The sequence below is a fragment of the Heterodontus francisci genome, chromosome 10, assembly GCF_036365525.1.
Source record: "Heterodontus francisci isolate sHetFra1 chromosome 10, sHetFra1.hap1, whole genome shotgun sequence".
NCBI classification, from domain to species: Eukaryota; Metazoa; Chordata; class Chondrichthyes; order Heterodontiformes; family Heterodontidae; genus Heterodontus; species Heterodontus francisci.
In genome coordinates, this window is record NC_090380.1 from 32,851,784 (window position 1) to 32,863,830 (window position 12,047).

At 43.9% G+C, this 12,047-nt stretch overlaps 1 protein-coding gene across 2 annotated transcripts in view; it reads right to left on the reverse strand.

The window, feature by feature from the left end:
• LOC137374388 (uncharacterized) overlaps positions 1–7,581 on the reverse strand; it is a 70,222-nt gene extending 62,641 nt beyond the window's left edge. The window contains exon 1 of one of the 2 annotated variants that reach the window (XM_068040413.1): positions 7,310–7,581. In XM_068040413.1, coding sequence (XP_067896514.1) covers positions 7,310–7,325 — 16 coding nt within the window. In that variant the 5' untranslated portion in view covers positions 7,326–7,581. Of the gene's footprint in view, positions 1–6,288; positions 6,822–7,309 lie in introns of those variants that run through there. The other variant, XM_068040414.1, reaches the window with a different exon arrangement.
• Positions 7,582–12,047: the final 4,466 nt, after the last annotated feature.

Below are 12,047 nucleotides of genomic sequence, written 5' to 3' on the forward strand. Positions count from 1 at the left end.
TCAACCACCCATTTATACTAATCCTACACTAATTCCATATTCCTACCACATCCCCACCTGTCCCGTTATTTCCCTACCACCTACCTATACTAGGGGCAATTGCTAATGGCCAATTTACCTATCAACCTGTAAGTCTTTGGCATGTGGGAAGAAACCGGAGCACCCGGAGGAAACCCATGCAGACACAGGGAGAACTTGCAAACTCCACACAGGCAGTACCCAGAATTGAACCCGGGTCGCTGGAGCTGTGAGGCTGCGGTGCTAATCACTGCACACTGTGCCGCCAATCCCCAGCTGTTGCTACCTATCATCACTCCTATTATGGTGCACACAAGATCCCGTAAATCAATGTGTTATTAGTAATAACAGATAGAGGAAATTTTGGTGCAAATCACTTATGACCATTTTTATGCTACACCTAAATTTCCTCAATCTTTTGTGCCAGTTTGACAAAACTTCTGCTGCTGATTAACATAACTCCATGAAAACTACAGCTCTGGCAAATTTTCTGAATTTACACCTAAAATCATTGAGCAACAGGACCCAAATTTATATTTCTAATGTTTTATGGTGTCTTGTTAAGCAATTTTATAAATAATCCTTCCTCACAATCCACAATGGACCTTTGAAACATCAGAGTAATTTCCATAAAAATGATTGCGTACATTTGTTTTTTTTTTAAAAACTCATGAAACTGTTTATGCTGATTTTCACTTGTTTTATGCCTGTTTTGACCTTCTGGTGTATACTTGTAAGATTCTTAGGAAATTTTGGCATAACTTGCCAATGGATGTCAGTCATGCCATTTCAGCAAATTCCAGCCCTGAAAGACACTATGCCAGCTCCCAAGGAAGCAAGTATTCATGTCTCTCGAGATAAGGAGGCCCAAAAGAAAGAAAGAAAGAAAGAAGATGGTGTGCTGCACATTTGATGGCATATTCTTTCCCACAAACATACATTCAGTCATTGGTGAAGAGAGCATGTATGGTCACATGGGTGCCATCTAGGAATTCTAGAATCTCAGGGAAGGAATTCTGTCTAACTGGCTGGCCTGAATGTCAATAATGAGCTACCAGTACCCTATTGGCTTTACTCAGATATGGAAAGAACAGTATTTGGAAAGCCTATCCCAATATGGGTGTCATCATCACAGAAAAGTGCACGCCTGCGAAATAGCACCATGAAAGATTGTCAAGAACTCCTGTGCTTGCAACATGGCTCCCACATAAAGGATAGAGGAGTCCGGCTCCAGTCATAGCCAGTCGAGTCAAGTCTGCTCTGGAATTGGTGATCCACCCCGATCAGACCTGTGCTGTACCCGGCAGGAAGATCTGCGATCGTATCCCTGAGTAGCGTGAGACTATCGCCTATGTACGGGACAGGAGGGTGGACACCTGCCTCATCAGCCTGGACCAGGAGAAGGCTTTTGACAGGATATCGCACACCTACATGATGGACGTGCTTTCCAAAATGGGGTTTGGGGGGGGAATCTGCAATTGGATCAAACTGCTCTACACAAACATCAGTAGCGCAGTCTCAATCAATGGGTGGGAATCGGAAAGTTTCCCGATCCAATCTGGAGTCAGACAGGGCTGTTCTCTCTCCCCGGTCTTGTTTGTTTGCTGTATTGAACCCTTTGCTGAGTCTATTAGGAAGCATAAGAGGGGTAACAATCCCAGGCAGCGGAGGCACTCAGGTTAAAACCTCCCTGTACATGGATGACGTCGCCGTCTTCTGCTCGGATCCGCTGTCCGTGCGCAGGCTGATGAGCATCTGTGATCAGTTCGAACTGGCCTCGGGAGCCAAAGTTAACCACGGCAAGAGCGAGGCCATGTTCTTTGGGAACTGGGCTGACCGATCCTTTGTCCCCTTCACCATCAGGTCAGACTACCTGAAGGTGCTGGGGATATGGTTCGGAAGGGCCGGGGCGTGCACCAAAACCTGGGAGGAGCGAGTAGCCAAGGTACAACAAATGTTGAGCATGTGGGGGCAGTGATCTCTCTCCATTGTGGGCAAGAACCTGGTCATCAGGTGCGAGGCGCTCACGTTGTTGCTGTACGTGGCGCAGGTCTGGCCCATACCCCACTCCTGCGCTGTGGTCGTCACCCGAGCTATTTTCCGCTTCATCTGGGGATCTAAAATGGACCGGGTCCGGAGGACACGATGTTCAAATCTCTGGACAAGGGCGGGAAAAATGTACCCAACGTGGCCCTCATCCTGATGACCACCTTCATGTGCGGCTGCATCAAGCTGTGTGTAGACCTCCAGTACGCAAACTCCAAGTGTCACTACGTGCTGAGGTTCTATCTGTCCCCGGTGTTGCGAAGGATGGGCCTGGTCACATTGCCGCAGAACGCTCCATGCAGTTGGACCATGCATTACCACCTATCCTTCGTGGAGCAGTTTCTGCGGGAAAACACCTTTGACCACCGATCCATCAGGCAGTGGTCTGCACGGAATGTCCTCAAGGCCTTACGGGAAAAGGAGATGGTGGATCCTGTCGGATGATTCCCAGAGCAGACCGCCAAAGTCATTTGGCGGAATGCCTCATCACCAGAACTTTCAAACAAGCACCAAGATGTAGCTTGGCTGGTGGTGAGAAGGGCCCTCCCAGTCAGATCCTTCCTGCACGCCCGAAGTCTCGCCCCCTCCGCACAATGCCCCCGCGGTGGCTGTGGTGGGGAAGAGACGGTTGCCCACCTCCTCCTGGAATGTGTCTTTGCAAAGCAGGTGTGGAAAGAGATGCAGTGGTTTTTGTCGCGGTTCATCCCAAGCAGCTCTGTAAAACAGGAGTCTGTGCTCTACAGGCTGTTCCCAGGGACGCACACCGAGACAAACATCAACTGCTGCTGGAGGACTATCAATTCGGTGAAAGACGCCCTTTGGTCTGCCCGAAACCTGCTGGTCTTCCAGCGCAAAGAGTTGTGCACGACCGAATGTTGCAGACTGGCACATTCCAAGGTCCAGGACTACGTGCTGAGGGACGCACTAAAGCTTGGGGCAGCCGCAGCAAAGGCTCAATGGGGAAAGACCACAGTGTAAGGTCCCCCCACCAAGCTGGACTGAGGGGCTGGATCCATGGGAAACCCCTCGAACTGTATCTGGAAAATTTTTCATTTGCTGTAAATGTAAAAATGTAATTGGCATGACAAATGTGAAATGGAAGGGTTGTGAGGCAACTCATGATTGTATTGAAGGAAACTGATCTCCCTTGCACTGTTTGTATTTTTTGGTGTTGTTTGAAACTGTTTGGCAATGTATTTTTTTTTACAGATTTTTATGAATAAAGTATATTTTGGAAATAAAAAAAGAGTCTGGCTCCAGACACACACACTAGCTGTTTGGGGATCCCCACGTTGTACCACACCCTGGCACAATTACTCTCCATGTCGGATAACTAGGTGACATTCAGGAGATCCACTGCCCTTGGGAATTTCCAACACTGTCCTGATGGCCTGAATTGAGGAGCCACTAGCTGCATTGAGTAAGCCTACAACAACTACCTGCATTTATAGGATACCTTCAATGTGGAAATAATATCACAAGGCACTTCACAGAGGTGCTACTAAAAGAAAAAAATTGACACTGAGCTAAAGGGGTAAAGAAAACCTAGGTCAAAGAAACGGGGTTTAAGGAGGGCAACTGCCAATGGTAGAGCGGGAGGAATGCACAAGTAGCCAGTCAGGGGAAATTACAGTTTAGGGAATGTTGAGAGTTGTAGTGCTATAGCAGATTAAAAAGATGGGATGGGGCGAATGAAAGAAAATGGAGAGAGAAAAAGAGAAAAGAACATGTGTTTATGTAGCACCTTTCATGACCTCAGGACATCCCAACGTATTCATCATCAATAACCAGGCTTCTCTATGCAGCTAACAATATATATCTACATTGCAGGATTCAGGGGTAATGATTTTGAATTTACCAGTTACATATTATACAATTTTGATTCATTGATTATTGGGGAGTCAGTTTTCATTTCTATGTGCAATTCCAAATAAGAAACTAACGTGGCAGGGGAGTGGAACCAGGAGATAATACAAAAGGGGAACACCAAGGTGCACAGAGAATTGGGAAAGACAGGTTGCGCTACAGTAGGAAATAGTAAAATATCACATGTGCAGAGTGCGGCAAATAGGGTTGGTGAGCTGCATGTGCAGATAGCCATGTGGAAGTATGAAGACGTGGCAATAACAGACTTGGCTCAAAGAGGGGCAGGACTAAATGTTAAATATTCCTGGATACAAAGGTGCTCAGGGAAAATATGAAAGGAACGAAAGGGGTGGCAGTTTTGATTAAGCAGAACATGGCAGGGCTGGAGAGAGAGGATGTCCCAGAGGGGTCAAGGATAGAATTTATTTGGCTCGAGCTGAGGAACAAAAAAGGTGCAATTACTTTGCTTGGTGTGGTCTATAGTCTGCCAAGCAGCAAGAAAGATGTAAAGGAACAAATTTGCAAGGAAATTACAGACAAGTGCAGGAATTATAGAGTGATTATAATGGGGGACTTTAATTATCTGAATATAGACTGGGATAGTAATAGTGTAAAGGGCAGAGAGGTGCAAGAGTTCCAAGAGTGTTTTCAGGAGAATTCTCTACCGCAGTATGTTTCCAGTCCAATGGGAAAGGAGGCACTACTCAACCTGGTCCTTGGGAATGAGGTGGGCTAAGTGGATCAAATGTCAGTAGGGGAACAATTAGTGAACAGTGATCATTGTATCATAAGTTTTGGATTGGCTATGGAAAAGGACTAAGAATAATTAACTGGGGGAAAGGCAACTTCAATGGAGTAAGAATGAATCTGGCTCAGATAAAGTGGAATCAAAGGTTGCCAGCAATATGGTAACTAAACAACAGGTTGCCTTTAAAGAGTAGATATCTGGAGCACAGTCAAGGTATATTTCCATGAAATGGAAAGGTAGGGCAAACAAATCCAGAGCTCCCTGGATGACGAAAGAGGTAGAGATTAAGATGAAGCAGAAAAAGTGTACATATAACAGATGTCAGGTAGATAATACAATTAAGAACCCGGCTGAATATAGGTTCAGTGGGGAAGTGAAAAAGCAAATAAGAGAAGCAAAAAGAGAGTATGAAAAGAGACTAGCAGCTAATATAAAAGGGAATCCAAAAGTCTTCTATAGGCATATAAATAGTAAAAGGGTGGTAAAAGGAGGAGTGGGGACGATTAGGGACCAAAAAGGGAATTTATGCATGGAGCCAGGGGGCATGGCTGAGATATTAAATGAGCACTTTGTATCTGTCTTTACCAAGTAAGAAGATACTGCACAGGTCCTGGTGAAAGAGGAGATAATTCAGACACTTGAAGGGTTTAAAATTGAATAGGAAGAGATTTTGGATAGGTTAGCTGTATTTAAAGTTGATAAAGCAGCAGGACCGGATGAGATGCATCCAAGGATATTGAGGGAAGTGAGAGTGGAAATTGTGCAGAGGCCATAATTTTCCAAACTTCATTAGATTCAGGGGTGGAGCCAGAGGACTGGAAAATTGCAAATGTTACACCCTTGTTTAAGAAAGGTATAAAGATAAGCCCAGCAATCACACGTCAGTCAAATTAACCTCAGTCATGGGGAAGCTTTTAGAAACGATAATTCGGTACAAAATTAATAGTTATTTGGGCAAAAAGGTTAATTAGGGAAAGCCAGCACAGATTTGTTAAGGGCAAAGTGTGCTTCACTAACCTGCTGGAGTTTTATGCTCCGTTATGTGCATAAATCATTGAAGGTGGCAGGACAGTTTGCGAGCGCAGAATAGAGCATACAGCATCCTAGGCTTCATTAATAGGGGCACAGAGTACCAAAGCAAGGAAGTTATGTTAAACATGTATAGAACACTGGTTCAGCCTCAACTGGGGTATTGTGCCCAGTTCTGGGCACCACACTTCAGGAAGACATTAGAGAGAGTGCAGAAAAGATTCACGAGAATAGTTCCAGGGATGAGGAACTTCAGTTATGTGGATAGATTGGAGAATTTGGGACAGTTTTGATTGGAGAAGAGAAGGTTGAGAGGAAATTTAATAGAAGTGTTCAAAATTATGAGGGGTCTGGACAGAGTAGATAGGGAGAAACTGTTCCCATTGGTGGAAGGATCCAGAACAAGATTGCACAAACTGAAGGTAATTGGCAAAGAAGAACAGGACAGGAGGAAAAACGTTTTCACAGAACCAGTGGTTAAGGTCTGGAATGTGAGCAAAAGTGTGGTGGAAGCAAGTTCAGTCGAGGCATTCAAAAGGGAATTGCATTGTTATCCGAAAAGTAAGAATATGCAAAGCTACCATAGAAGGCAGGGAAATGGCACTGGGTAAATTGGTCTTTTGGAGAGCCAGTGAAAAAACGACGGTCCGAATGGCCTCCTTCTGATTCAGTGATTCATGTTCCCACATTATGACGGAAATACTCCTTAACAGTTATTCTGGTTGTATCTTCAAAATTGAAAAAGAAAATCGAATTATGTTGATCTAGAAACACGAATGAATCGTTTCCCAACAAGCGCAGTCGAAAAAATTCCCCATTTCCGCTTCGAGGTGACGGTATTGCAGAAATGCTTATGCTAGGTTCCTAGTCAATTGATGAAATATGGATTGCGCATACATCTTCCGTTGGAGCAAACGCCAGCACATAGCTTCGTATATGAATCCTTTGAAGATTGCAGCATAACCATATGACGTACTAACAGCGTGGGGCAGGCAATGGATTGTCACGCCGCTAAACTGCTTTCAGAAATACATGGCTTGCAGCATCGCGCCGTTCCGATTAAAACAAAACTATTTTAACCACACACACACAGAATGCATGCAATCCCAATGTTATCTCTACGCGGGGCTCTAAGCACCGAGCGAGATTCCAGTACTGACGAGACGGCGGTGCATGCAAGTGAACGCTATCTGTGCGGAATGAATGGCGAGCATGAAGGGAGCGCGCCGGCGACATTGTTACATTTCCAATTGTTTCCATTCGAGCGAAATCAATCAGCTCCATGACGTCACAATGATCGACTTGGAACCCGACCAGTCGCGAACGTTCGAACGGTGCCAACGTTCGGAAATAGAATGCCGCGGCGCTCCAAGCTCCAATCACAAGCGCGCGTGGGCGGGACGCTGCGAATCCCCCCAGCGCTGAGCCGAGCGAAGCGTTTGCGTCCGAGTTGATTAGAAAACGCCCTTTAACCGTTTCCGGGCTCCTTTCACGTTGGAGCGAATATCTGTACATATATAAATATAGTGACCGTTGTGTGCTGAGCAAAACAAGCATTTAACAGAGTGAAAAGAGTTAGGGAGAAAATGTAAATGATCTTACCGTTTGTGGCCGACATTGTGAGTTTGGTCTGACGGGCTGGTTACACAGTTTCTCCCTTGGTGCTCTTTTCGTCCTTTTCCAGACGCCGCTCGAATGGCGCTTTAACGGAAGAGAGACACTCAACAAAAAAACCTTTTGTAAACTCCATCCAATGACAGCGACGCAACGCGACGCGAAGGCAACACTGCGCAGCCGTTAACTCCCCACACCGACAGCATTTGACGGGCTCAGAACGAACCGACCCCAGGAGCAAGAAACGCAGCGACGTGTCGAAAGCGACAGCCCATTATCTAAATGGTCTTTATTAACCAGCATGTGATCTATTGCAAAGAAACGCTTGAGGCAAAGGGTGCCGCTTAGTAATTATTATACACCCATTGCTGAATCATGTCAGTGCGTTAGCAGATGGTGTTTTTACCTGTATTTTATGGATAAAAAGGCGCTGCCAAACGTTTACAGCGTTCGTGCGCCAGGAAATATAACTTTGAAAAGTTTAGAAGCTGTAGATTATTCAAACTAAACTTGAATATGCATTCGACACGCGCATAAGATGTTCTCAATCTCTTTCAATGACAATATTTTAAATTTGCCGAAATTAGTTTGTGGAAACTTGTAACGTTTATTTTGCCGAAATTAACGCGAGGACAGTTCTGGACCATTGAACAGCTGGACTGTTATGGTTTGCACTGTGGATCAAGGGACGGATTCGTTTCATGGAATAGAACCATGGAATGGTTATAGCACAAAGGAGGCCATTCGGCCAGCCATGTCCATGCCGGCTCTTTGCAAGAGCAGCTCATATGGTCCCACTCCCCCCGCATTTTCCCATAACCCTGCAATTTTCTTCCTTTTCAGATAATTATCCAATTCCCTTCTAAAAGCCACGATTCAATCTGCCACTCTCAAACAGTGAATTCCAGATCCGAACCACTCGCTGCATGAAAAGGTTCTTCCTCACGTCGCCTCTGGTTCTTTTGCCAATCACCTAAAATCGGTGCCCTCTGGTTCTTGACCCTTCGGCCAAAGGGAACAGTTTCCCCCTATCTTCTCTGTCCAGACCCCTCACAATTTTGAATACCTCTATCAAATCGCCTCTCAACCTTCTCTTCGCTAAAGAGAATCGCCACTGCTTCACCAATCTATCCGCAGAACTGAATTCTTTCACAGAAACATAGAAAGTTTAAGGCACAGAAAGAGGCCACTTGGCCCACTGTGTCTGTGCCAGCCGAAAAACGATCCACCCATTCTAAACCCACCTTCCAGCATTTGGTCCGTAGCCCTGCAGATTACAGCACTTGAGGTGCATATCCAGAATTGAAGGTTTCTACCTCAACCACCCTTTCATCCCTGGAACCATTCTCGTAAATCTTTTCTGCACCCTCTCTAATGCCTTCACATCCTTCCTTAAGTATAGTGCTCAGAATTGGATACAATACTCCAGTTGAGGCTGAACCAGTGCTTTATAAACAGTGTTAATATTTCAGGTCGATGACCCTTTGAAGGGTTCTTGACCTGAAATGTTAACTCTATTTCTCTCTTCACAGATGCTGCCAGACTTGCTGAGTATTTCCAGCATTTTCTCTTTTATTTCAGTGATTAATGAACTGGGTATTCTAATTCACATGTGCCCCAACATATGCTTTTCTTATTTTCAAAAAGGCCATTTGATAATCGCTTTAATGAAACCAATGAGAAATCAGGAGTTGATTTATTTTACTGATTACACATGACTGAACAGAGTAATAAATCCTGAACTTTATCATACTTCAAATGCTGCCTGCAACATCTCCAAAAAAAAAAAGCAGGCTAGAAAACATTTCTTGAACCTTCTTCAGGCCAGTAGGCCTTATTCTTCTGGAATGAACCTTTGACCCTCGGAGGTTATCTTTCCCTTGCCAGCTCAAGCAGAAAGAGCTTCCAGATGCCATTTCTGTTCTTTTAAATTCATGGCTGCGGAGGAAACCAGGAGCCTGATCTCTAACCCGCTCCCTGTCCGAGGGTTGACCCGGTAGGGATGCCAGTTAAATAGGACACTAGCACCAGTTGGGGGCCACTACGATCTATCTCCTGCTGTTTGCCAATGAATGGGGCATTCCAATTCCCAATGTCTGAATATTTGCTTGGTTGTTGCTGAACAAACGTCCATTGTCTCAAGTTACCTGGATTGTTTAGCTGCTGTGGGGGATTTTAATCCTTTTGAGTTACATTTAACTTGATAGTAACAGGTTAATAAAGATCATACCTAATAAAATTCTACAACTTGGCAAAGACTTTTCCAGTCACAGGAGACAAGTTGCCCATTGGTTATGATTGTGACAAATCATAAAGAAAGACTTGCATTTATATAGCGCCATCACAACCTCAGGTCATTTCAATGCGCATTGTAGTCAATGAAGTACTTTTAGAAGTGTAGTCGCTGTCGTAATGTAAGAACTGTGGCAGACAATTTGCCCACAGCACGCTCCCACAAACAGCAATGTGATAATAACCAGATGATCTGTTTATAGGTGTTGGTTGAGGGGTAAATATTGGCCAGGATATTGGGGAGAACTCCTTTGTTGATTAGATGGGGACGCTTGATGTAAATGATAGTCTTTTCTTAACCTTTGTTTCATATGATCATGTGTCGTCCTGAGTGGAAGGACAGCTGTCATTAGGCCTGTAGTACCCTCAGACCTATCCTTCTATTGAATTAATTTTATGTGGGGAAGCAGTGCAGAGGCTGCAGCTCGCTTTGTGAATTGAAAGGCTTTCAGTGAAACCTGTAGTTACATTTTACTTCAGCATTGTTTGCTTCTGATTACCCAATGTGCAGAGTGTGCAGGTTAGATAACCTCAAGTTCTGGATGTAGCCATGTGAGGGATTCAGAAGTTCAGGATGTGTAAAATCACTGAGTAGGGAGTCCTACAGCTTGTCCATATTTTCCTCTTGTCATAGTGGCCTGCGATACTGCTGTGGTGTATCTGTCCTAAGACACAGCTCGGGCTGACTGCTCATTGATTTTGAGATGAAAATTGGATGGCAAGATTATGCAGTGCATCACAAACATTCTATCTGCTGGTTTATGCACTTCAAGACACAGAAATTGCATGTTTGCTGCATGAGGGATTGTGTCGATTTGTGTTTCTATTGTATCTATTGGCACTTGTGGCTTGCGTAGCAGGATCATGAGTCATATTGTCAAGCTGTAATTCAAATTCCCACAATATTGTAGTTGGCCATCAACTCTAAATGCTGTATGAAAATAGCTAAACAATTTGCAGTTATCAAAAGCTATGAATAAAAACAGTAGAGTTATTTAAATCATTCAGAATATTTTTTGGAAATCCTTTCAGCTGCTGTCTTGTTTTCTCCACTAAGCTGAGATTTACTACTGAAAACAAGGTTTGGCACATAATTAAGGGATAAGATATTACAACATTTATAGGAAATCAATTAAGCTTAATTATAAAAGAGTCACATGTCCTTCTGAGAAGACTGAGACTTAAGCTTATGAGGCTAATGAATGTAACTCCTATATTCAAAAAGGGAGGGAGACAGAAAGCAGGAACCTACAGGCCAGTTAACTCAACATCTGTCATAGGGAAAAGGTTAGGAGCTATTATTAAAGACTTTATAGCAGGGCGCTTCGAAAAATTCAAGGTAGTCAGGTAGAGTCAACATGGTTTTGTGAAAGGGAAATCAGGTTTTACCAAGTTATTGGAATTCTTTGAAGAAGTAACATGTGCTGTGGATAAAGGGGAACTGGTGGATGTATTGTACTTAGATTTCCAGAAGGCATTTGATAAGGTGCCACATCAAAGGCTGTTGTGGAAAATAAAAGCTCATGGTGTAGGGGGTGACATATTGGCATGGATCGAAGATTGGCTAGCTAACAGGAAACAGAGAGTAGGTATAAATAAATCAATTTCTGGTTGGCAAGATGTAACAAATGGTGTGCCACAGGGATCTGTGCTGGGGCCGAAACTTTTTACAATTTATATAAATGACTTGGATGAAGGGATTGAAGGCCTGGTTTGAAATTTGCTGATGACACAAAGATAGGTAGGAAAGTAAGATGTGAAGAAGGCGTAAGGAGGCTGCAAAGAGATATAGATAAGTAAGTGAGCATAGATCTGGCAAATGGAGTATAATGTGGGAAAATGTGAAATTGTCCATTTTGGTAGGAAGAATATAAAAAGAAGCAGATTGATTATCTAAATGGTGAGAGATTGCAGAGCTCTGAGATGCAGAGGGATCTGGGTGTCCTAGTGCATGAATCGCAAAAGGTTAGTAAGCAGGTACAGCATGTAATTAGGAAAGCTAATAGAATGTTATTGTTTATTGTGCGGGGAATTGAACACAAAAGTAGAGAGGTTATGCTACAGTTATACAGGGAATTGGTGAGACCACATCTGGAGTACTGTGTACAGTGTTGGTCTCCTTATTTAAGGAAGGATGTAAATGCATTGGAAGCAGTTCAGAAAAGGTTTACTAAACTAATACCTGGAATGGGTGGGTTGTCTTATGAGGAAAGGTGGAATAGGCTAGGCCTGTGTATTGGCTGGAATTTAGAAGAGTAAGAGGTGACTTGATTGAAACATATAAGATTCTGGGGGTCTTGACAGGGTGGATGTGGAAAAGGATGTTTCCTCTTGTGGGACAATATAGAACTAGGGGTCACTGTTTAAAAATAAGGGGTCGCCCATCTTCGACAGATGAGGAGAATTTTTTTCTCTCAGAGGGTCATCGGTCTTT